Below are 25,956 nucleotides of genomic sequence, written 5' to 3'. Positions count from 1 at the left end.
CTCCTGTCATCCAGACTCTTTTTTCTGCCCTTAATCTCTCATGCTTCCTTTCAACTTCTTCTCTATCCATTTCCAGTCTCATGCTTTCCACCATTCCCTTTACACTCTCAAGATTCTTTCTCCACTCCTTCTTCACATCCCTCCCCTCCAATTTTAGAGGATCTTTCCACTTCACTCTGCACTATATCCCCTTACACCCTCTCCATTCCTTCCCACTTTGTAGCCTGTTCCCTTCCTCTCAAGTTTTTTAGGTTTTTATATACCGCCTATCAAGGTTATCTAAGCAGTTTTACAATCAGATGTTGTGCCTATACCCCCTTTATACCTGCTTCTTTCTTCCTTCCAGATTCACTTTCCCCTTTTGCAGCAATCCTTTCTCACCCCTTCCCTCTGTAAAAGCTTTGCCACTTCCTCCCCATAGACACTTACCCTCGTCTTTTCTCTCTCTCCTGAGGATGGTCTCCTTTTCCCTCTCGAGATTCTTCCCTTTTTCATACTCCCTCCCTCCTAGTGTAGTAAGGGGGTGGACCGCCCTGAGCATCATCTTCATGGGGAGGCGCCGGTGCTTCTCCTCTCTGCCCCACGTACCTCTTGAAATGTTTGCCAGCATGAACAGCATCTTCCACTTGCTTCTCACGCCATCCTCAGCTCCCTTCTGACTTCACTTCCTATACATTTCAGTCCAGTCTACTGAGTCGAGGGCTGTACGCTTAGTCCAGCGAGTTTCCAGATTTTTTTGTATTGTAGGAAAAATAGTTTATGAAAAAACTGGAAGCTCACTAGACTAACGGCCTCTTTACAAAACCGCGCTAGTGGCTGCTTTGAAGCGCTTTAAATCTCTATGGGCTTTGGGGCCATTAGAACAGCGCAGCTGTTAGTCCGGCTTTGTAAAAGAGGCCATAAGTGTATAGCCCTCGACAGAGACTACGTTGTTTAAATGCTTTTTTTAAATCAAACTTTTCAAACCATCCTTGTACATTAGCACACTTCAATAACTCTGTTCATAATTCTCTTAATTCATTCTTTAATTCTTAGTCGTCAAGCATGCATCGTTCACTTTTTCTCATTCGTTTTACACTCACAGAACTTTTTCTAATTTTTTGCATTAGGTCCTTCACTTTTCTTGTCATTTTTATTTCCTGTTTATAATTGGTTCATATCATCACTTTGTTACGTTTTTCTTCATTTAAATGAATTACAAAATTTAATACAATTTATTTTTATTTTTTGCAAATTTATATGAATAACGATTGAATTGTTTTTCATACTTTGTATATGCGCACGAATGTTTAATATTGAACAGAGGCATGTTTAACACAAACCATGTTGTATGCAAATGTACAAGGTACATGAAGTTTCACAGTTAAGTTCAGATTGTTACTGTTTTATGATCCCCTGCCCTGTATCCATGCATTTTCATATACCCACTGCCATTAGTCATGAAGATCATGATAAGTGTATTATACACTGAGACCATATATTTATCAGTTATTGATCCATTCTCTGACAGACATTCCCAATAGTTAGATAATACCATATAAATTTCTAAGCTTTATTAAAGACAAAAAAGAAAAGTGCAAAACCCACACTTATTTAAAGTGTTCATACATACTGACAAAGATCAGGAAATCACATAAATTCAACTTTTATCTCAGTTTCTTGCACATGGTTTTGAAAGTCTGGTCAATGTTTGAAGTGGTCATAGGTGCATTAAGATCTGTTCAGGGATTCAGCATATGTCTCTGTGGGGAGGCCAGTGAAATGACTATGCAGGAAGCAAAAAAATTAACCAGGATGTCACATTCTTCCATTGAAATTTCACATATATGACCAATCCACCAAGAATTGTCATATATGCAAGCTAAGTATTGTCCAGGTTGAAAGCTAGATGCTTGAAAGGTAGGGACATGTTCAGGATCAGTATCACTTGAAATTTTGCTAATGCAGTCCATGGGCTTAAAATGGTGATTTCTCTTGTTCCAGCCACTGTGTGGCCCATAAGCCCTTTGTACTTTTTTCAGCTTGCCACTTATGTATGCAAATGACTAGAATATGTTATTTCTATGCAGTGACATAAGGGGGGGTGGACCGTCCTTGGTACCATCATTGTGAGGGCACTGGCATATCTCCTTCTGCCTCTTTCCCCCACCTCTTTGGCTCTTCGCTTATGTAAGCAGCATCTCCAACTTGCTGCTTGTGCCGGCCTCAGCTCTTCTTCTGAAGTCACTTCCTGGTCATGGGACCAGGAAGTGATATCAGAGGGAGAGCCAAGGCCAGCGCGGGCAGCAGGTTGGAGATGTATGTGTCGGTGAAAAATTAAAGAGGTATGGGGGAGGGAAGGCGCTCACATGGTGGGGGGATCAGGGAAGGAGTGGAGGCAGAGAAGAGGGTGGGAGGTGCCACCACCCCCAGCACCTCCTACCCCTGCTGCGCTATTGCTTACATGCAATCCTTGTAGAACTACCCCTATAAAGGTCATTTTAGACTAGACTTCAGGGCAAGAAGATGCTTCATAGGCACCTCACTGTCGTTATAAAAATGGCTCAAAAATCCTGTAGAAATCACAACTAAAATGAAGCCACAGACATTTATGCCTGCTCGGAAGCAGGTATGTTTGTCTGGAAAGTATGTACAAATGCACTTACACTCATAAAACACACGTGTAAATCATTACTTTTTTATTTAAAGATGCATTCGATTTATAATCCCTCAATTACTGTTAACGACAAAGATGAAATCTCTCCCTCCCTACTGTATTTACCATTCACATCTCTCTATCCTATCGATTATTGTATTTCAACCCTGTAACCAAATGTATGATAATAAACATGTTAATGGGATTTGTATGTATTATCCATATTGTATTCGTTTTACTTCTGTATGCCGCTTAGAAGTTTGATAAGTGGATAACAAATTTTAAACTTGAAACTGCTCAAAACTCACGCATTCGAACCATCACTTATACTTCTATGTGGGGGTACTTTTATACAAGAATTCAAAAATATCACTCCAAAACAAAAGCATCACACAAGCCAAGAAAGCTAGCTTATTACTTAAGCCAGGGGTGTCCAATGTCAGTCCTCGAGGGCCGCAATCCAGTCGGGTTTTCAGGATTTCCCCAATGAATATGCATGAGATCTATTAGCATACAATGAAAGCAGTGCATGCAAATAGACCTCGTATATTCATTGGGGAAATCCTGAAAATCCAACTGGACTGCGGCCCTCGAGGACCGACATTGGACACCCCTGACTTAAGCGAAAGAAAAGCCTCAGACAAACAGAGAGGTGTACCCACACTCTTCCACCAAAGCATCATAGGCAAAAAACTTTCACACAAGTTTAAAGTTTGCAGGTGGTTGAAAACAGCAGTTAGGATCTGCGTACTGATAGCCTGGATTTGGTACTAAGGCCCTGAAGCAGTGGTTACCGGCCACGAAACAATCGTCGGCCTGGCCTGTTTGTATTCGGTGGTTTTTACCATTAATCATTCTCGGCTATTTTTTGCTCCCACCTGCTAACTTTAAACTTGTGCGAAAGTTTTTTTGCCTATGATGCTTTGGTATATGAGTGTGGATCCACCTCTCCGTTTGTCTGAGGCTTTTCTTTCGCTTAAGTAATAAGCTATCTTTCTTGGCTTGTGTGGTGCTTTTGTTTTGGAGTGATATTTTTGTATTATACTTCTCTCTATTCCTCCCTGTTTTTTTGAGGTACTTTTATATACATCTACCTCCAGATTCTATATAGGCCCCAAAGTTAAGCACGGATCCACAATTCGTGCGTAAACCAATTAGTTAATGAGCCATTATCGATAATTGATGTTAATTGGCAGTCATTTCAATTTACATGCAGTTCTGCCCTGTGCTCTATTCTATAACACGCTCACCTAACATTTTTGTGATGTAAAAAAGGGGTGTGGCCTAGGGAGGGGCTTAGACAGGTCAGGGGTGTTCACAGAATTTTGGTGTAATGTTATTGAATGGCATCATTTATGTGCCCAAAGTACAAAATCCATGCTAAGCTACTATTTTATAAAGGTCATTCCCTGAAGAGCGCCATCTACAGAGGTACTAGTTTAGCACAGATCTTCTCGGTGTTAGACGCCTTTTACTGAACTTGCCCCAAAGCCTCACACACGTGAAAATTACCCCTATGTGATCAGAATTTGACACGGACTATGGATCATTTATTAAAACTGCCAGTCTGATATATGAAAAACTTTTGGCCACACAAGTTGTATGCAAAGAGGGATCAAGAAAAGGCTTCAATTTACCCTTATAGCATCAAGTTAACCACTAAAGGATACATTTATTTATATATCTCTCCAAAGAAAACAAGGGTGAGGAAGATGGACATGCTCTTTGTAAATCTTAGTCCATTTCCTTCCAGTGGCAGCAAATTTGTATACAGTGGAACCTTGGTTTACGAGCATAATTTGTTCCAGAAGCATGCTCGTAAACCAAGTTACTTGTATATCAAAGCGAATTTCCCCATAGAAAGTAAGAGAAACTCGTTTGATTCGTTCCACTTCCCATCCCCCCCACATGGCCACCAGTGCTGCTCTACCCCACCCCATCCCCAAAAGACCCCCCACCCCCAAGACCACTGGTGCGCTTCTACATCGCCCCCCTTGCGAACGCCCACCCAACCCCCACGCGAACTGGCATCCCCCGCCCGCCCAAACTGCAAGCTTACCCCCCCAATGTGGCACCGGCACGCAGCACCAAGCCATAGGAGGTGCCGGTGCCCAAAGATCATGCCTCTCCTCCGACTGTGCCTTGAGCATGCGCAGATGCTCCAGGAGGGAATCTTGCTGTTATAGAATTGGCACAAAGTGCATGGCATAGAGGTACCTAAAGAGGTGCTAATTTATAGAATTGCTCTTCACATGTTTACCTGAGAGAACAGGGCATCAAGGCCCAGATCCTATAACTAGCACAACTGACGGCAGCTGCCTTAAAAGTGGCTGCTAATCACGCGTCAATCATGCGATGGCAACAGTTAGATTATCGTGCCTCCAGCAAAGGTGGGCGCCAGAAATGTAGGCCAGGGTTTTCCAGGTCTACATTTATGGTGCCCACCTTTGATGCGAATTGCCCCTCCATAGGTGCTTTAGGCCGTCTAATGCCACGTCTGGCATTAGCCACGCCTACAGTGGCTTTAAGTGGCCTAAGGTGCCTTATAACTCAGTAAAAAATGTCATTTAAATGGCATTTTTTACTGAGCTTGGGCACCTAAAAAAACAGCACAGTTTAGAGAATCCAGGCCCAAGTGACTTACCAAAGATCACAATGAATGTCATTGGGACCAGTACAATTTGAGTCCTGGTGCTGGTTCTAACCTTTAGGACACCCAGTGAGTTCTAGGTTGGTATTTTACAATTTTCAACTGCCTGACTGATGCAGCTAGGTATGAAATAGTCTCTGTCTCTCCCTATATTTGCTATTCATCTCAATCCAAAGAACATTTTTGTGATCAAAGTGATAATTGGATTTTCATGTTTGTTTTTTTGGTACCAAAAATAATTGATCTGCTCTGTGATGAAGCTCAACAAACTGGCAAATTATACAAAGATGCAAAACAATGTGGCTGCTAGCTATGAAGGACCAGCTGTAAACAGTACGCAGAATTAATTTCACAGGTCTCTTCTCCTTTAACTAATGCAGCACTTCTTCTCCTCCGCGTATTGAAGAATGTACTCTGGGTAGATCTGATGCTTCTCAAAGACAACAAAGATGGACGGATCTGACACTTTATCCACACAGCTATCATAGAAGGTGTTGGAACGGAAAGACTTGTTAGGAGGGCGAAGGTAGTTTGCAACTCCTTGAGTGAAGTCCCCCACCAAAACACGGGCCACAAACATGGACTTCGTGCTGGTGGTGGACAGGCAATAGTTATGGGAATAAGAGGCATCTCTTGCAAAGTAACTCCCTGTGTGTGGAAAGAAAAAAGCAGTTGACATGACTCTGAAACTACCTTGTAAAATAAAAAGACACACCCACCCCCCTGGATCCTATACAGGTCATCAACATGCAGGCACCCAAATTTAGGCACAGATCCCAGATCCACATCCACACTAATTAGTTAATGAGCCCTTGACAATAATTGGTGTTAATGGCTCTCATTTGGGTTTAGACGAAGATCTGCCCTAAGCGCCATTCTAGAAAATAAGTAGCTAAATTTTATAGCATGGAAACCAAAAAAAATGCAGATGACCAAGTGATCAAGCTGGCAAATAAATTTTAATCAAAGTCCAACATATATGTCAATAAAACAATAATGGAACAGGGACCTGACAAGGACCATGTTTTGGCTAAGTTACCTGCATGCAGGGATCCATGAGAGTCTTCCTTGGCCAAGACCATGTCAGATTGGTTGGGTGAGAGGGATCATCACTGCTGGGATCTGCCGGAATATTGCTTTTGGTTGTTGAAGTATCAATGCTAACTGCAACATGGACACAGACTAAGATCTCACTGCCAACAGCATTCAACTTAGCTGTTCCATTATTGTTTTATTGACATACTAGTGTTTAAGCCTGTTTCATTAACGGGTTCTAGAATAGATGTGTAAAATTTCTTTCTTTCTGTCTCTCTCCCTGCCCCTGTCTTTCTTTCTTTCTGTCTCTCTCTCTCTCTGCCCCATCTTTCTTTATTTCTGTCTCTCTCCCTGCCCCGTCTTTCTTTCTTTGTCTCTCTCCCTGCCCCTGTCTTTCTTTCTCTCTATCTGCCCCCTTCTTTCTTTTGTTGGCTCCCGGTGCTATCCATCATCATTTCTTTAGTCCTTTGTACCCTTTTGGCCCTCATCGATCCTCCACTGCATTTATCACACTTTCAGTCCCAGCTCCATTCCTATCTATCCTTCCTTCCATTGTCTCCATGGCCATTCTTCCTGTCTCTATATTCCACCCCCACCCAGTGTTCTCTTCCTTTTTTACCCTTTCTCTTTTACCCCACCCCATGACCAATTTCTCTCTCGTCTCTCCCCTGCCCCTCCCCACGGTACTGCAACTCTCTCCCTCCCCATTACTTTAACCCTCTTTACTCAACCGCACCCAAACACCAGAGACTGCACCAATTCAAACCCCACCCCCTCCCCCACCTACCTCCCCCCTGGCCACTGCACTGAATCTTTGGGAAGGCTGCCCCTCCCCAGCCTGATGGACCCTCCACACACATACACCTGGTCCACCCCCCACAGGTCTGCCCTCCCTCCCTCCGCATGGGTCTGGCTTCCTGGATCCCCATTACTTATCCGAGGCGGTAGCAATGGTCCTGAACTACCAACCCCTCCTACCTCCCTCTGTGCCCCAAAGCAGTAGCAGTGGCAGCAGTCCTGACCCACCAATCTCCCATTCCTTACCTAAAGCAGCACTAGCAGCACTGTAAACAGGTTGTTCGCGGCCAGCCCCGACAGGGCCTTTCCTCTACCGCATCCGAAGTGTATCTATATAAAATAAAGTGATATATACAATGTGAAGTATAAAATGGTCCTCAGTTATCACAACTCAAAAAACTGTAAAGAAGTTGGAACCTTAGTAACCCAGAAGGGTTTAATAAGTGTAATACATCCTTGGACCTATTAATTTATAATGTGCAAAATCACCACAAAAATTATTTATAAAACACACCCAATAAGCATGTAGCCCAAAAAAGTGAGTCAGAAGGGAGAAAACAACTCCTAATCTAACTTCAACATATGGAGAAACAATGTCAATACTGAGAGTACAGAAAAGTACTTATCTCCATTGGCCAAGTTGGTAGTCAAAGTATGCCTTTCAAAGTCCATGCTGGACTACCAACTTGGCCAATGGAGATAAGAACTTTTCTGTACTCTCAGTATTGACATTGTTTCTCCATATGTTAAAGTTAGATTAGGAGTTCTTTTCTCCCTTCTGACTCACTTTTTTGGGCTACGTGCTTATTGGGTGTGTTTTATAAATAATTTTTGTGGTGATTTTGCACATTATAAATTAATAGGTCCAAGGATGTATTACACTTATTAAACCCTTCTGGGTTACTAAGGTTCCAACTTCTTTACAGTTTTTGGAGTTGTGATAACTGAGGACCATTTTATACTTCACATTGTATATATCACTTTATTTTATATAGACACACTCTTAAAATAAAACAACAAAAAAGTATATAAAAAAAACTATGTAATATTAAGATCACTTTCCCAAGTGGTACATTTAAGAAAGAATTCCTTTTTGGTTCACTGAGTTTTTCATTCTTTCATTTTGGGTTTTGTTTTGTGAAAGATATCAGCACCTATGCATATTCAGTTTTCACACATGAACTGAGCATCAGTGGCGAAGTTAAGGAGGGAGCAGACCACCCCGGCCACTGGCACCTCTCTTCATCTCCTTCCTACCACTTCCTCACCCCATACCTCTAGTTCTTCATTGGCATGAGCAGCAGCTCTGACCTGCTGCTTGCACTCACCTCAGCTCTCCCTCTGATGTCACTTCCTGGTATGTGCATAAATATTCATAGTGGTTGCAATTAAAGCATTAGCACTCTGTTGGAGTTGTTGGGGCAGAGGAAGAACATGTAAAGAATGAAGAAGTATACTGTTGTGGGATCTAACATACAAATGTAAAAAAAGGCTAAGAAAGGGAAGGACTTTACCTTTTCCATACATTGTCCCGTGAACACCACATATTCTCCAGTCAAAATTATTGTGGCAAATGGCATCCATATGAGATTTATCTGTGCCATGAAACAACATCTTCTCACATACTTCTTTTCCACCATTTAACTTCTTCATCTGGTCTTTCTGCCTAATTAAAGTAAAGCAGTGGCAGTTTCAACCATTGAACATATACATATGATCTATTATATATTAAAACTTTGGAAGAACTGCTCCTAATACAGGAAACAGCTGCCTCTGCAATGGGACATTGATGCATGATGAGCTCCCTCTAGTGGCTTCCGGAGTGAATATGAAGAACAGTTTCATTCCGTCTGTCAGTTAAGAGGAACCATCATCTGCTGAAAATGGATTTTCTATTCACCCACACACTATTTGAAATGGCACAATTTGCCTCAATCCAGTGCAATTTGGTTTTAGATAATTTCACAATACAGAAACTGTTTTATTATCATTGCTCTCTAATGCAAGATCTACCTTTATCCTGCTTCAATTTGACCTTACTGCGGCATCTGATACAGAATACCATAATCACTGGTGTAATAAGGGGAGGTGAGATGGCGGACTGCCCCAGGTACCACCTTGGCAAGGGTACTGGCACCACTCCTCTTCCTCCTCCCCATGCACCCTTCTCTGCCCCCCCCCCAATAGCTCTTCAAATCCTCATCAGCCGCAAGCAGCATCTCTTACCTACTGCTCACGTTGGCCTCATCCCTTTCTCTGATGTCAATTCCTGTTTGCAGGGACCAGGAAGTGATGTCAGAGGGAAGGATGAGGCCAGTGCAAGTAGCAGGTAAGAGATCTGCTTGTGGCCAGTGAGGATTTGAATAGGTATGGGGGGGGAGACACACCAGGCACCTTAGCTCCGAGCACAAGCTTCACCCACTACACCACTGAGAATAACATCCTTCTATTCAAATTAAGTGCAACTGTTATTTCAGGTAGAGTTTTCTTAAGATTTCATGAAATTTTTTAAACCTTTATTTATAGTATAAGAGGAATTTTAATAAAAGAATTACACAAGCCCCGAAACACAATGGGAGGAGTAAATAATATTACAAAGATTGCAACCAAATAAAGAAATATTTGCTAGAATTATACGATAAAGCTCATTTTCTGTAATTGTTACACATCCAATGAGTCTATTGTTAACTTTTCATTTTTCTCCCTCTCCAGTTAAAAAAAAAAAAGCCCTCTCTAATAGCTCTTCTAATTGCCTAAGGTATTAATAGTAGATTGTGTATGCCGTTCCAAATATGGACCATTGGTCTGACCCAGTAAGGCTATTCTTATGTTATGGGCACCAAACCCTATGAAAGAATACAAAACAACCATATTTAAATGCAGTCAACTTAATTCTTTTTTTTAACAAGAGATAATTAAGTGTGACTGCACCACTGAAGATGGCCACCTAGGTCTTGAGCTCTGCGGGGCCCAGCGTGTATTTGGCGATAAACAACATCTTCTGCCTGCAGCCAGCTTTCCTCTGTGGAGCATCAGTTTCTGGAAAGGGTGACCATAAAGCTAGTATGCCTAGTGGCTCAGTGACACGAAAGGATTTGGCTGTTTTCCCTCTCCCTCCCAGCCTTGTGGCGAGGATACAATGGCGTCAGAGTATGTGGCATGTGACGCAGGATCTCAAAGGGGCACAACTACTGACCACTTGCAGCTGGAAGGGATTGACCCCTGTTGGACTTTCGCCAGATCCTAGAGAAAATCAAATCAGATCTTAAAGCAGTTCGATCTGAGCTTACCACCCTCTCAGCTGATTTAGGGGGCAAGATTAAGGAGCTTGGAGGCAGGGTGCTGGAGGCCGAGATGAGATTGGAGGAGCACCAAGACACACTGACCACAGTGGAATCAGCTGATCAGGATTTTAAGTCTACAGATACATACTTGCTAGACAAAATTGAGGACCTCAAGAACAGGTCCCGCAAGCATAATCTACACTTTCGTGGCCTTCCAGAAGCCCCAGATTTTAATGAATGTGAAGCGACAGTAGAGTGGTTAGTGAGCTCTATACTAGCTGACACTTCCAGGCCCTTACCTCCTAAGGCTATCAGTATAGACCGGCTCATCAGACTCTGGCACATCAGTAGGCTAATGTTCCATGGGACATCATGGTATGCTTCACTGAGTCTAACCGTTAAAGATACATTAAAATAAAATAAATAAAAATGGTACTTTGGATTTCCCTAGCTGTCCCAAAGGCTCACAATCTAGCTAAAGTACCTGAGAAAACAATAAATAAAAATAAAATAAATGAAATAAAGTAAATTCCAGTCAGACAATAGGATCTGATGTTAGAAGTTCATAAAGACGATATGCCAAGGAGCGAAAGCTGGTATGCTCCTTGGGCCCTGACGTATGTAGCCAAGCCAACACACAATATTTCAGCCATGAGGTTTCCTAGTGTGACCACCACTGTGGTCTAACCGGGACTCCACAGCACCTCTAGTGGTTACAATAACGAACAGCCATAGCGTGTGACCCAGCCTGGAGTCACCCTGCAGGCCTGGACTGACACCAATAGAAAATCAAAAACAGAAAAAAACCCCCACAATCTATTCAAAAGGTTATAAATCAGGATGTCTTGGTTTTAGTCCTCCAAACAAAGAAAAAATCAGGAAAATCATGGATTCAAACAACAGGTAAGTGGGTCATAAATCTTTAAGCAGTCCAAACTTCAAAAGAAAGCACAGCAAATAGTCCAAAATATAAAGTATCAACTGCTTTTTTCTTATTTCCTGGAACTAACCCACCACTGAGGTTTGGCTCACCTCAGGGTTTAAGGCAGCCTGCTCCCAAGCAAGTTATTCAGTTACTCTATGCAATAGGGTTCAAGACACTGGATACCCTATTCTCAGTGCTTCAAAGTGAAGCCTCTGGCAGCCTTTCGCTAAACTGCCAGGCAATGGAGAGTGCCTTAGGTTTGCTTTCATTTAGCTACAATATAGCCTACAAAATGCCCTCCCAGGTAACAGCAAACCTCTCCCAAACAGACACTATCAGCTTCACAGAAAATGCAAAACAGTAAAGAAAAGAAAAGCAAAATCCCCCAAAAGGTTCAGCTTCAGCAAACAGTCTTTCTCAAACAAAGCAAGCTGAAAACACCCTCACTGTTTCAATCCAGTTGGGACTTGCAGCTGGTGGAAAGACCAACCTCCATGGCTTCTTCACCAGTACTTATTTCCTCAGGCAGGTTGTCCAGTTCTATAGGAAGATCAGAATCAGAAAAGACTTCATCCAGCATTTCTCCGGCCTCCTGCACCTCCATAGGTGAGGCTGTATCACCCTTGCTTGGCCCGAGGAGACTCTCAGGGAGGAAAGGTCTGAAACCTTCTCCCTAGCCTGCCTGTCTGTTTGCTCTCAGCTGCTGGTTTTTGTACTCTAGGGGCATGCCCTATTCTACATGAGTCAGCAGACCTGCCTGGGGCTCTTGGGCTCCTCCTGTGGTGACCTAGATACTGCTCATCCAGGAGATCCTTGGAGATTTCAGGCTCCCCCTGGTGGTTAACCTGAAAATCATCCCTATTTACCTTACCATATTCTTTATACAATCCCACCCGGGTTTTCCTATTAACTTTTCCTCCGGGCTTAGCTGGGACCTTGGCATGCTTCTTGTCTGCCTGGTCACATACCCCTACCCTTAAATGCTGCTTATCCTTATCATTTTAAGTAGCTCTGGAAACTTCTTTTCTCTGCAGTACATTTCGCTATCAACTTCAAAGGGTCAGCTAGAATTAATGTAGAAAAATGGATACAAACCACTGAAAAACTTCCCAGAGAGATGGGTTCTGAATCCTGTTCATCTTCTGGATGCTGTACCCAGACATTGTTTTTTCAAACAACTTCTGAATTTCCTTATACTCCGAGGATGTGCTGCTGATTGCTACCATCTACAAACAAAGAAAGATTTTATCACCTGTTCAGAGAAGGCTAGTCTATTTAATAAACGTATCACCTAGGCCTGTAAAAATCTGAGCTTGTTTGATCTTGCAAGTTAGTAGAGTCAGGCCTAACTACAAATTGGATATGGGAGCACCAGGGAAGACCACATGCTGTGAACTGAAGAAGGCATTTTCTATCCTTTCAGGATTTTACAGACCTTTATCATATCTCCCCTTCTTCAAGCTGAAGAGCCCTATTCTCTTTAGCCTCATCTAAGTCATTCCATCTTGTTCATCATTTTGATTGCCCTTTTCTAATTCTGCTATATGTTTTTAGAGATGTGGCAGCCTGAATTACACACAATACTCAAGGTACGGTTGTACAAACAATCATTCTGATATTTTTTTGTTTATTCTCTATTCCTTTCCTAATAATCCCTAACATTCTGTTTGCTCTTTGGGCCACAACCACACACTGAGCAGCAGGTTTCAACATATGTCCACAATGATACCTACTTCTTTTTTTTTTTTTTGAGAAATTGAAGGAAGAGAAAAAAAACAAACAAACAAACTGGGTCTCTTTTTCCTGGAGAAGAGGAGACTTAGAGGGGATATGATAGAGACTTATAAGATCATGAAGGGCATAGAGAGAGTAGAGAGGGACAGATTCTTCAAACTTTCAAAAAATAAAAGAACAAGAGGACACTTGGAAAAGTTGAAAGGGGACGGATTCAAAACGAATGCTAGGAAGTTCTTCTTTACCCAACGAGTGGTGGACACCTGGAATGCACTTCCAGAGGGCGTAATAGGGCAGAGTACAGTACAGGGGTTTAAGAAAGGATTGGACAATTTCCTGCTGGAAAAGGGGATAGAGGGGTATAAATAGAGGATTACTGCACAGGTCCTGGACCTGTGGGGCCGCCGCGTGAGTGGACTGCTGGGCATGATGGACCTCAGGTCTGACCCAGCGGAGGCATTGCTTATGTTCTTATGTTCTTAAAACTTGCATTATTAATGAATAGGTTCCGCTGATGAAAGCAAGACCCACACTTTCTCGAGTCATCCCATTAGTGGACTCTTTGCCTTCATAAACTTGTGTCTAATTAAATCTGATTGTAATAAGGTGCCTCCAGTCTTTGATTTATCTTTGGACAACATGGCCCTCCGTGTGATCATTGTACAACATTCAAGACTTAGACCAAGCCATAAGGCCTCCCGGCCAAAGCGTTCTGAAGATTATACACATACCAGGAAGCCCACATCCGGCAGTGCTGCTTTGTCCCAGTTGAGAGGGATGGTTTTTAAGGGAGAAGTCGGCTGTGGGTTATCTGGTTTACTGTTTGAAAAGAAATACATTTTAGAGTATGGTACTTTGGTCATAAATCTGTGCTCACATGAAAAATGCCAATCCAAATGCCAATCCCACATCAATGTTCAGATTTCATTGATTGATTGATTGATTTCTTTTATAATTTATATTCCGCACATCCTACAATTCTATGCAGATTACAAATTATTCAGGTACTCAAGCATTATTCCCTAACTGTCCTGGCGGGCTCCCACTCTATCTAATGTGCCTGGGGCAACGGGGATTAAGTGACTTGCCCAGGGTCACAAGGAACAGTGCGGAATTTGAACCCACAACCTTGGGGTGCCGAGGCTGTAGCTGTAATCACTGCACCACCCACTCCTCGCCTACTCCAGACACACAGGCCCCGATTCTAGTGGCTAGGCACCGCTCAGTGGGGTTGTCAATCAACCACTAGGCGCCATTTATAGAATAGTGCCTAAGAATTCTTAGGCACCAGTAGGCGTTAAAACCCTAGGCGCACTGCCATTTAGGCCAGGGTTTTCTTGGCCTAAATTAGTGTACCTAAGGAAAGTCAAAACATGCCTAAACTCTGCCCTGAATCCGCTCCCTAGAAATACCAATCTAGGCGCCTAACCGTTGGCACTGCCTGTAACTTACTGTTTCACCCTACCTTTCAGTGAGCTGTAATAACCTATGCAAGGGGTGGGCAACTCCGGTCCTTGAGGGCCAGTATCCAGTCGGGTTTTCAGGATTTCCCCAAAGAATATGCATTGAAAGCAGTGCATGCAAATAGATCTCAAGCATATTCATTGGGGAAATCCTGAAAACCCGACTGGATATTGGCCCTCGAGGACCAGAGTTGCCCACTCCTGACCTATGCATTTAACTTAAAACATAGATGAGTTTGTACTATTTAAACCCAGTGTTAACTGCTTATTTCTTCACTGACCTGATGGAGAGGATAACTCTTGAAAGCTTCTCAAAACAACATCAAGCTAGTCAGTAAAAAGGTATCCTACGACTTGTCTGACCACTATTTCCACACTCATAAGATGTACAGTCAGTCCTCTCATGACCCCATTTAACAGGTCTTAAAAGCTATTTTTAATAAGAATGAACACTCCATACCGCATCTTTGTCTTAAGCACATCGTCGTAGGACAAAAACTTAGGTCTCCTACAAATCTCTCGCTCAGTCCGGTAGACTACATTTTTCTGCACCATATCTTGAAACAAAGAATTTGGATCATATGTTAGAAAAAGTGAATTTTTTTGCAGTTAAAGAAGGAACCTCAACTGGATATATGGAGGTACAGGGCAATTTTGAACAACCCACCTGCTTACAAAGCGCAGGTATGTACTTTTGTACACACGCACCTTGCAGTTAATTTTCATATAAGGAAAACACCTGGGTAGTTTCTCACTGAAAATGAGCTATTGTTAAGTTTATATAGTCCTTTTAAGTGGCCAAGTACTGATTCAGCCTCCAGAATGCCCTGAATATAACTGGATTTGATTTACAAGCTAACCACAATATTCATCAGCACTTAGATGGTTTAAGTGCCACTGAATATTAGCACCTAGCCCCAAGGTCCTCTTTTACTAAGCAGTACGGTAGATGTTTCTACCAAGGCCCAGGGCGCTAAATGCTCCGAAGCTGCTCTGACACTCATAAGAATTCTGTGCGCATCGGAGCATTTAGTGCTCCGGGCCGTGGTAGAAACCTCTACCACAGCTTCGTAAAAGAGGATGTAAGTGATTTAATAGGTCAGCAGCCAGCTAGTGTGCTTTAAATATTGACTCCATATTTTATAAAATGCACAGGCGCACACACAGTTACACCTTCCTCAAAGTAGTCATGTGGTTTGCTTTTGAGATAATTTAATAAAAAGTGTTTTAAAAAAATAGATGTGTAAAAAACTTCTTCAGATCCCTTGTAATTACTGGGGTTAGCAGTAAAATTACACTATTTTTGGGCTGCTCATTCTGACGTTTTGTGGCATTGCCCAATTAAGTGTCGCTGAATACTAGGTGTTAATGATTTTTTTTTTTCCAAAATCTTTATTCATTTTAAGAACCAACATCATGATGGGAGTTGCTATGCAGCTTATTTTGAAAAATTGGAAAAGTTAAACTATAGTTTTTGGTGGGAGTCTTTGTGCCAAACTTATAAGTTTGAACGCATGAGTGCATTACAATTGGGACACTGTAAGAAATTCAAAGCAATTTGGGACCCATTAACAAAATTTTGAAAAGATTGATTATTAGTTTTGCCCATTGATTATAGCTGTTAATGATTTAAGCGGAGTGCTCATGCTGACATTCTGTGGCACTGCCCAATTAAGTGTCACTGAATATTAGCTGTTGAGCAGCTGTTAATAATTTAAGCTTAAAGGAGCCTCTCCTGACTGGTTAAATCACTTTGAATATTGGCCTGATTGCATTTAAACTCTTTTCTAGCAGTTTGTTCAGTTACTAAATCGATCAACATTTGTAATGGTTGAACTAACAAACAGGATGAACTCATTTCAAAGAAAAACGTCAGGAGTATAAGAGAAAAATGCATCATCTTGACAAGTCCTATACGTGTTCATTCTGGAGTCCAGTAAAAGTACTGAGTCTGCCAGTAGGAGTCACTGTTGTGCAATGATTAACTTTTCCCATCTGCCACTGGACCAGAAGACCAGCCTAAACCTGTAGGGTTTTTAGAATACATTTTCAACTTCCTTTTATGCTGGGTAGACCCAGCCTCCATTTCTATCATGGTAAAATATCTTAAGTGATAGAACTGAAAATAACGACAAAGTCAGTGGGTGAAGAGAAGACAGGTAGATTCTAGTTGATGCTCTATGAACTCAAAGCCAGTAAAATGTATTGTTGACAATGTACTACCTGCAAAGTTGATCTCATAGGACTGGGACCCAGCTTGGAATGGCACAATGGTTTTCTTGTCTGCCAAATACACATTCTCCAGACCGAAGGAGGAAAGCGAGGCTATCTTATGGTTTTCAGACTGGGGAGACAAAGATATACTGAAGACCACAGACAGCAATACTTCATTAAACAACAATCAGTCAAAAGCAGGTTTTACTGTGTACAGTTCACATTTTTAGCTCTCAGACATTTTAATTCCATTTTTCCCATTCTTGTATTTTGGATCATTTCTCATTTGGGGGCCCTATTACCAAACTGCGGTAAAAAGTGGCCTTAGCATGTGCTTACGTGGGTCATTACTGCATGGATAAAATGGATGAATTTCAGCTTTTTTTCTATCAATGGTCACATGCTCATTTTTCCATTTTTGTGTGGCCATTGTTCTTCCTGGGTAGCTGCATCGGTGTGTGTGAGGGCGGGGACTTTTGGGGGTGTGGATGACTGGAGTTTCGACTGTGGCGTGTTTGTTGTGGTCTGTGGTGCGGGTTTGGGGTATGGATGTGTCTGTTTGGAGGGGTTTGATATCTCAAAATGCCAATTGTGATGGGCATCCACCCATGGAGGATTTGTACCGAGCACCATTTGTTGTCCTTTTTTTCTTGTGCTGTTATGGATGCTGTGTTTTCTGCTTGTTATGCTCATGGTTGTATGTTCCCTTGCAATTGTTAATAAAGATAATTGAAAAAAAAAAAAAAAAAAAAAAGCATGTGAGCCCCCACTACCACCCATTCGGGAGGCATTTATTTTATGAGGGGGGGCAATCATGCTGGTTTGCCTAGTGTTGACCAATGGGATAATCCTGTTCTGTGCAAAAAAAAAAAAAAAAAGGAAGCAGAGGGAAAGAAACTTAGATTAAAAAAAAAAATCCTGTACTCCTATGTTTATCTCTCAACTTAGTACTCACCTGCTTTCCATACTCAATCCACTGGCCATGTTCATTCTTCCAGTACCACAGCCACTCAGTGGTCAGCTGGAAATTTGTTGGTCTGGTGACGGAGGAGGCTGTGGAAAGGCGTCGAACTGGGTTAAAGGCACAAGTCATCTTCTTGAAGTCAATGTTATGACTTCCTGAACTGGAAAAGAAAAAGCATAGGAAGATCAGAGGGTACTTTGGGAAAGAGTTTAACTCGAACAGTGATGGAGTACAGCCTGTACTCATACTTCAATTTATAATTATGTTTAGGTTTCAAATTTTAAACCATAATTGTCCTGCGTTTTTATCTACATTTGCTTTACGATACTAGCATATTTATTTGTTCATCACTCTTTGTTTTCATTTTATTCGTAGTTTTATACGTTCATTTTTAATTCAAATGATGTTGATTTTTCTAGACGGTTGATATGTATTTTTATGCTCTTCGTAATTGTTTATTGGACTCCTGACAAAGGCTGAAACGACCCGTGTCGCGTCCGTACCACTCAACCACTATACATCATACAGTGTTTTATAATAAAATATTTTATTTTGTAGATTCCTGGATTATTAGGGGGTTATTCAGGCAAACTGGGAAAATCCCTTCTCTTCAAAATCACAGGTCTTTGGAACGACCTCGCCACCCCGCTGCGGAACCTGAGCTCCCTTCAGTTATTCCGCAAACAACTGAAAACCTGGCTTTTCAGCAAATTGTAGCTCTATTCCTCCCCCCTTCTACACATAAGTTCATGTCATCCTTTTTCTTCTTCTCTACCCACTATTTTAAATTCTTGTAAACCGTGTCGAGCTCTATTCTCATGGAGATGATGCGGTATATAAACTTAAGGTTTAGATTAGATTAGTCATTTCCACTGTTTTTCTGCCACTTTTAATAGACTGTGGGAACCGCATGGTTTTCTTTTTCTTTTTTTTTCCCCTGTGGTCTGCAAATAGCAATGATGTTCAACTGTCATTTTAGTCACAAAGGGACAGATTCTACATATTTTGTCTAACAAATTGGTGCCAACCAGGGAAGTGTTAAGCACAATTCTATAAAAGTTATGTGCACTGTCTAGAATTGTGCTTAGCACAGCCAAGTGTCCGCTATTTATCACTAGTCGTCCTTTTTGGTGCACTCTATTTCTGCCAGGGTTTTTTTTTTACCTAAATGCCTGCGCCTAAGTTGTATGCACATTGTCAAAAACTTGTATGCACAAGTCAAAAACATGCAAATAACTCAAATAAACCCACCCACCATCCATCCCTAACCACGCCCTCTTTTAGCTATGTACAACGGACAAGGCACATACCACTTTGCGCTATGCACCTACCAAATTAGGAGTCTAACGTTCAGTTAATGCCAATCATGAGTTGTTACTAGCCAATTATCGGCATCGATAAAGTCTATTAATCCATTAAGTTGTGTGTGTATACCGGCTATGCACACCAGTTATGTGCATAACATTATATAGAATTGGGAATGGGGGGGGGGTGAATGCCCTAAGTTATGTGTTCTAAGGTGAAATGAGCGCAGGCCAACAAAACTGATGAAATTAGACACTGAGGCCAATAATTTAGACTTTGAGGTCGATAAAGTCCATGAATCCATTAAGTTGTGTGTCTATACCGGCTATGCACACTAGTGCTGCCCGATTCACAATTCAAATCGGTTCACCAATTCACTTCAGGTGAACTGATTCGAATCGATTCAAAACAAAAAAAAAAATCGGCTTCCCGATTTGGCTGACCCTCCCCCCTTACCCCCTAAATCAGGAACGGCAGCGCTGCTCTTGCTGGCTGGCCACTGCTGCACCTGCTTTAGAGGGGAGGGAGGTGCATTAGCCGGTTAGTGCTGCTGTCTGATTCCCCTCTCTGGCTTCCGGTTCCCCCCCCCCCGGTGTCCGGTTCTCCCCCCTAGCGTCTGGCGTCCCCCCCTGGCATCTCGCTTCCCCCCTGGCCTCCCCGCACCGTTTACAGTACAGAAGCAGCCTGCAACAAGATCGCGATGCCAGTGATCTTTGTGCTGCTTCGGTGTTGTTTCCTTTGCCACGGTCCCGCCCCTCCTCTGACATCAGGAAAGAAAGAAGAAATAGCTAAAGCTAAGTACAAAAGTTTTAAAGTTGTATAAGAAAAGTTTATCGTTTTGCACAAAACATAGAATATAGAGCACAAGCACTTGAAAAAAACTAAGGTCAGAAAGAGAAACAAGCCTTCAAATAATTTGGCTGGTGGTTAGCTGGAACTGAAGACCATAGAGGTACTTAGAAAGGTATTATCGGAAAAAAAGATTACTTAGAAACTTCTCCCTGGAAAAGCGGAGACTTAGAGGAGACATGATAGAAACCTTCAAGATCATGAAGGGCATAGAAAGAGTGGACAGGGACAGATTTTTCAAATTGCGGGGAACCACAAGTACGAGGGGGCACTCAGAGAAATTAAAAGGGGAAAGGTTTAGAACAAACGCCAGGAAGTTCTTTTTCACCCAGAGGGTGGTGAATACATGGAACGCGCTACCGGAGGATGTAATAAGCAAGAGCACGCTACAGGGCATCAAAGAGGGTCTGGACAGGTACCTGGAGGACAAAGGGATTGAGGGGTACAGATAGGAGTAGAGGTAGGTAATAGGGATAGAATTAGAGGATTAGAGGCAGTTACAAAATTAGTCAGGGACACTGTTCAGGCAATTGGGCCTGATGGGCTGCCGCGGGAGCGGACCGCTGGGCAGGATGGACCTCTGGTCTGCCTCAGCGGAGGCAACTTCTTATGTTCTTAATTAGGCACTTTGAAGTTTATTATATGCCGTTGTGGATTGATGGTGTTAATTGAACAGTGACATTAAACACCAATTTTTAAAAATTAATTTTCAGATAAGCGCCTATCTCAGTAGGTGTAATGAAAGCGTCTACACCAAGGCGCATACCCAAAACGTAGGTGTTGTTAGGGACGGAGTTTGAGTGTGGAAAGAGTTAGGCACTGGCATTTTAGGCCAAGAAAAAACCCCGGCCTAATAATGACCCACAGTAAGAGCCATTTCTCTAGGTGCTTACTGAGTTAGGTACTGTTTATAGAATCAGGCCCTGAATATAAAATTGATATGTTCAAGTGATCTAACTTTACATTTAAATGGTGACTGTGTCACTGAATACTGAGCTTTGCAAGTTTGAGTTTATTACTCCTTTCCAATAAAAGTGAGGACTTTCTGAAGTCTTTAATTCCCTACTCAAACCTGGTTCTTTTTGTTATATAGAATTTTTTGGACCCCAAAAGTTGGATAGTTCAAAGTTTGATAGATGCTGGCACTGTCATCTTGAGATAGGGACACTGGATCACTTGTTTTACTGTCCCTTGCTACTCAATTTCTGGAAATCGATATGGGGTAATATTAATAGGATATTGAAGGCTTTTGTTTCATTGTCTTATGATACTGTTTTATTTGGGAATTTATTGACACCTAAGAGTCCAATTGATGGAAAAAATCAGACTTCTTAATATTAAGACAGGGGTGGCAATGCAGTTAATAATGAGAAATTGGAAGAGCTGGGACAGATTGAACTTTACTTTTTTGGTGGAAAACTCTGTCAGTATTACAGATATGAGAGAATGAATGCTGAGAAATTGGGCAATAGTAAAAAAATTTAAAGAAACATGGGGCCCATTAACGACATTTGTTAAAACTGATTAATTGAATAAGCCTTTAATTCTTGATTGATTTCTACACATATCCTGGGAGGGTGGAAATGGACTTGGTATTAATATTTGTTTGGATATAAATGCATTAATTGATTGTACAGTGGAACCTTGGTTTACGAGCATAATTCGTTCCAGAAGCATGCTCATAAACCAATTTACTCGTATATCAAAGCGAGTTTACCCATAGGAAGTAAGAAAAACTCATTTGATTCATTCCACCTCCCCTCCCCTCCGGCGCTGCTCCACCCCACCACATCCCCAAAAGACCCCCCACTGGTGCACTTCCACATCTCCCCCGCGAACCAGCATCCCCCCCCCGTGAACTGGCATCGCCCCCCCTCGTGAACGCACACCTCCCCACGCGAACCGGCATCCCCCGCCCGCCCAAACTGAATGCTTACCCCCAATGTGGCATCAGCACACAGCACCAGCCCACAGGAGGTGCCAGTGCTGGAGGATCGTGCCTCTACCTCTACCCCGACTGGGCCTTGAGCATCTGCACATGCTCAAAGACTTCTGGCTCTCGATCTCTCCGAGAATCTCAGAGAGAGGCAGAAGCCAGAAGGCCTTGAGCATGCGCAGATGCTCAAGGCCCAGTCGGGGGAGAGGCACGATCTTCGGGCACTGGCACCACCTGTGGGTTGGTGCTGCGAGCCGGAGCTACATTGGGGGTAAGCATTCAGGTTTGGGCGGGCAGGGGTGCCAGTTCACGCAGGGAAGGGGGGGGCCAGCATTCGCGAGGGGGGGGGCGTTGCTGGTTCACAGGTGGGGCGGCATTTGCGGGTGGGGGAATTCGCAAATCAAGTCAATGCTCGGTTTGCGAGTCACAATTTGTGAGAATGTTTTGTTCATTTTGCAAAACACTCGCAAACTGCAGCATTCGTAAATTAAGGTTTGACTGTATTTTGTTTGCACTTTGTATTTGATTTGAAAATTAATAAAGAATTATTAAAAAAAAAATAAAAAAATTCCCTACTCATCGTGTATCACAGCTATACTTTCAGAAACCCTGCTTGAACCTGGTATTGTACCTTATATTGTTTGGGTCGCAGTAAGCCTTTTCTATCTCTTCCATTGTAGGAAGGTCTTTCCAATCTGTATCCTGAAGGATCTGCCATCGATAAGGCAGATAAAAGTGCATCTGGGGGCATTTACCTGAGGATTAAATAAACAGAAAACAGTGAAGGACTGGGATGATAAACCTGGAGGTTCTTAAAAAGAAGGATAGCGACAGAGGGGCGAGTATATGGATATGAGGTCAAAGACAAATGTGGTGCCAGTGTCTTAGAAAGGTAAACAATCCTCTACAGCAGGGGTGCCCAATACGTCGATCGCGATCAACCAGTAGCTCAGGAAGGCAACGTGAGTCGATCGCGGAGCCCATCCCGGGCTCCGTGATAGACTCGTGTTGCCGTCCTGATCTACGGGCCGATCAGCCTTCCTCTCCAGTGTTCTCCCTAGGGCCTTTTAGCTGGGCGGTCCGCCCAGCTGTCATCTGCTGCTGCTGAACATTAAAAAAACTAAAAAAAAAAACGGCTTGGAGATTTCAGCCCGTAGCGAACTTATGCTCCGGGCTCTAACGTGTGCGTGCCGGCTTCTCTTCTCTTCCCTCCGAAACCGGAAGTTATGTCCGGGGGGGGGGAGAAGGGAAGCCGGCACGCACATGTTGAGAGCCCTGAAGCAAGCGTTCGCTACGGGCTAATGCGGGAGACAGGTTAGTGAAGCATTTGTTCTTCTTCCTGCTGGGTCCTGCCTACTTTCTGTTTCCGCGAAGGCAGGACCCGGCAGCATTTCCCCCAATAGGTTGATCACGATCTTGGGCTGATCAGCCTTCTCTTCCCGACGGCAGAATTGACGTCGGGGAGAGGAATGCTGGTTGGCCGAAGCAGGGAGAGCTTGGGGCCTGTTATTAGTGGCGTTTGGGTCCTGGTCCCCGATGGCAATGGCAGTGGCTTGGGGAAGGGCAGGGAGAAAGAAAGAAAAAGGGCAGGCAGGGAGACAGAAGGAAAGAAGAGAAACAGAAAAAAAGAAAGGAAGGCAGAGAGAAAGAAAGGGCAGGGAAGAGGAAGAAAAAGTTGGGGGAAGGAATGAGGTCTGGAGGAGAGGAAGCATACAGGCTAAAAGAAGGGAAGAAAGATTGGATGCACAGTCAGAAGAAGAAAGTGCAACCAGAGACTCCTGAAATCACCAGACAAGGTAGGAAAAATGATTTTATTTTAAATTTAGTGATCAAAATGTGTCTGAATTTATATCTGCTGTCTATATTTTACACTAAGGTCCCCTTTTACTAAACCGCAATAGAGGTTTTTAGCGCAGGGAGCCTATGAGTGTCGAGAGCAGAGCTGGGCATTCAGCGCAGCTCCCTGCGCTAAAAACTGCTATCGTGGTTTAGTAAAAAGGGAGGGGGGTATATTTGTCTATTTTTGTATGGTTGTTACTGAGGTGATAGTGCATAGAGTTATCTGCTTTGACCTCTTTGAAAAACCCTGGAATAGGAATGATGATTAACATTTTCTATGCGTACAGTGTGCTTTGTGTTTTTAAAAAATTTTATTGTTGGTAGATCATTTTGACTTGGTCATTTTAAAAGTAGCTCGCAAGCCCAAAAAGTGTGGGCACCCCTGATCTACAGGGTAGAATACACAGGGATGCTGAAAAATTCTCAGCCCAACCAGCTTCCTAAATTCTAAGCGTTAATTTGCTAGTGTAGCTGAAAAGTGGGTTATTTTATTTTGCAAAGTGCCAGTTTGTAGAATTGTAATGCTATGTTTTGACATTGTTTCAGATCATTGATTGAACTATGTCAATGAAAAGTGTGGAATTTTCAAGTGTAGAACTCTGAACAATCATGAAGTTCCTATTCCAACAGATGGAAATTCCAAAGGAAATTCATGAATGTATGATATAATCATTGAGTAACAAATGCCCATCGTACTCCACAGTGAAGAAGTGGCATGCAAGCTTTCAGCATGGAGATTTCGAGACTGAAGATGTAGCAAGGTCTGGGAGGCCTCATATGGTGTTAACTCCTGAAATTGTTGATCCTGTCCATGACCTGATTTTGGAAGATCAGCGAATATCGGCTAAAACAATTGCTGAGACACTACAGATATCCAGGGAACATGTTGGGCGTATAATCCACAAGCAGCTGGAAATGCAGAAGCTGTCAGCCAAGTGGGTGCCTAAATGTTCGAATGCTGATGAGAAACAATGTCAAGTGGACATTTCCAACTTGATTTTATAGCATTTTCAGCGAGCTGGTGCCAATTTTTTGGAACGAATAGCTACTGTTGATGAAACATGGTCACACCATTATGATCCTGAGACAAAACAACAGTCCATGAAAGGCATCACTCAAGTTCTCCAAGGCCAAGGAAATTCAAGACCCAAAAGTCAGCAGGAAAGGTCATGACCAGTGTTTGGGGATCAGAAAGGTGCTGTAATGATTATCTTCCAAGAGGCCAAACAGTTAATATAGACATCTCGGAGAGACACATGATGATCCTTCTACAGTTCCTTCTACATGGCCTCTACAGTTCACGTGACTCCTTTTGCCAAACTTCACCTCAGGATTCCTCAGTGGACCCTGGCATCTCAGTGGATGCAGATGTCCGACCCTCTGTCTCGACACATCCAGGTCACCCCCCACAACTTCAAACTGCCTCAGTTCTGCTCCCGGATCTACACTCCTCAGCGCCTCGAAGCAGATGCTTTTCTTCTGGACTGAACGAATCTCTTCCTATATGCGTTTCCTCCATTCCCTCTCATTCAGAAGACTCTAGTCAAGCTGAAGTCAGACCGGGCCACCATGATTCTGATTGCCCCACGGTGGCCCAGGCAACCTTGGTACTCCCTTCTCCTTCAACTCAGCTCCAGGGAGCCGTACCCACTACCTGTTTTTCCCTCGCTACTTACACAGCATCAGGGATCTCTGCTTCATCCCAACCTGCAGTCTCTACACCTGACAGCTTGGTTCCTCTCAACATAACTCCTCTCCAGTTTTCCCAACCTGTGCGAGACGTCTTGGAAGCTTCACGGAAGCCTACCACTCGACAATGCTACCACCAAAAGTGGACCAGATTTTCTACTTGGTGTTTCTCTCATCTTCATGAGCCACAACACTCCTCCTTGTCTTCGGTTTTGGACTATCTTTTGCACCTTCCTCATTCTGGCCTCAAATCTACATCGATACGAGCCCATCTTAGTGCAATTGCTGCTTTCCATCAGCCGCTTCAAGGGAAACCTCTCTCTGCTCATCCTGTGGTTTCCAGATTCATGAAAGGACTTTTCCATTTCAATCCTCCTCTCAAACCGCCTCCAGTGGTTTGGGACCTCAATGTTGTTCTTTCTCAACTTATGAAACCTCCCTTTGAACCTCTTCACAAGGCTCATCTGAAGTATCTCACCAGGAAAGTTGTCTTCCTCATTGGTCTCACTTCTGCAGACCACTGTAATTTTGTATCCTTGTGGGCAGACTTCAGTTATTCTGGGGTCTGAGTCGGAGGTTAGCCAGGTTTCTGTGAGGAAAAGACAGTCCATGTTTTCTTGTGTTATCCAGGTTTTT

General features: G+C 42.9%; 1 protein-coding gene across 1 annotated transcript in view; it reads right to left on the bottom strand.

Moving 5' to 3' along the window:
• Window positions 1-4,701: 4,701 nt before the first annotated feature.
• Window positions 4,702-25,956, bottom strand: part of LOC117364120 — a 63,008-nt gene continuing 41,753 nt past the window's right edge. The window contains exons 6-13 of the mRNA XM_033952991.1: window positions 22,424-22,547; window positions 17,694-17,862; window positions 16,748-16,868; window positions 14,985-15,081; window positions 13,793-13,880; window positions 12,423-12,553; window positions 8,633-8,784; window positions 4,702-5,933 (exon numbers count right to left, since the gene is read on the bottom strand). Coding sequence (XP_033808882.1) covers window positions 5,653-5,933; window positions 8,633-8,784; window positions 12,423-12,553; window positions 13,793-13,880; window positions 14,985-15,081; window positions 16,748-16,868; window positions 17,694-17,862; window positions 22,424-22,547 — 1,163 coding nt within the window. The 3' untranslated portion in view covers window positions 4,702-5,652. The remainder of the gene's footprint in view (window positions 5,934-8,632; window positions 8,785-12,422; window positions 12,554-13,792; window positions 13,881-14,984; window positions 15,082-16,747; window positions 16,869-17,693; window positions 17,863-22,423; window positions 22,548-25,956) is intronic.

This window comes from Geotrypetes seraphini, chromosome 7 (assembly GCF_902459505.1).
Source record: "Geotrypetes seraphini chromosome 7, aGeoSer1.1, whole genome shotgun sequence".
Lineage (NCBI taxonomy): Eukaryota > Metazoa > Chordata > Amphibia > Gymnophiona > Dermophiidae > Geotrypetes > Geotrypetes seraphini.
Note: the sequence above shows the minus strand (reverse complement) of the source record. Positions and strands in the feature narration are given on the sequence as shown.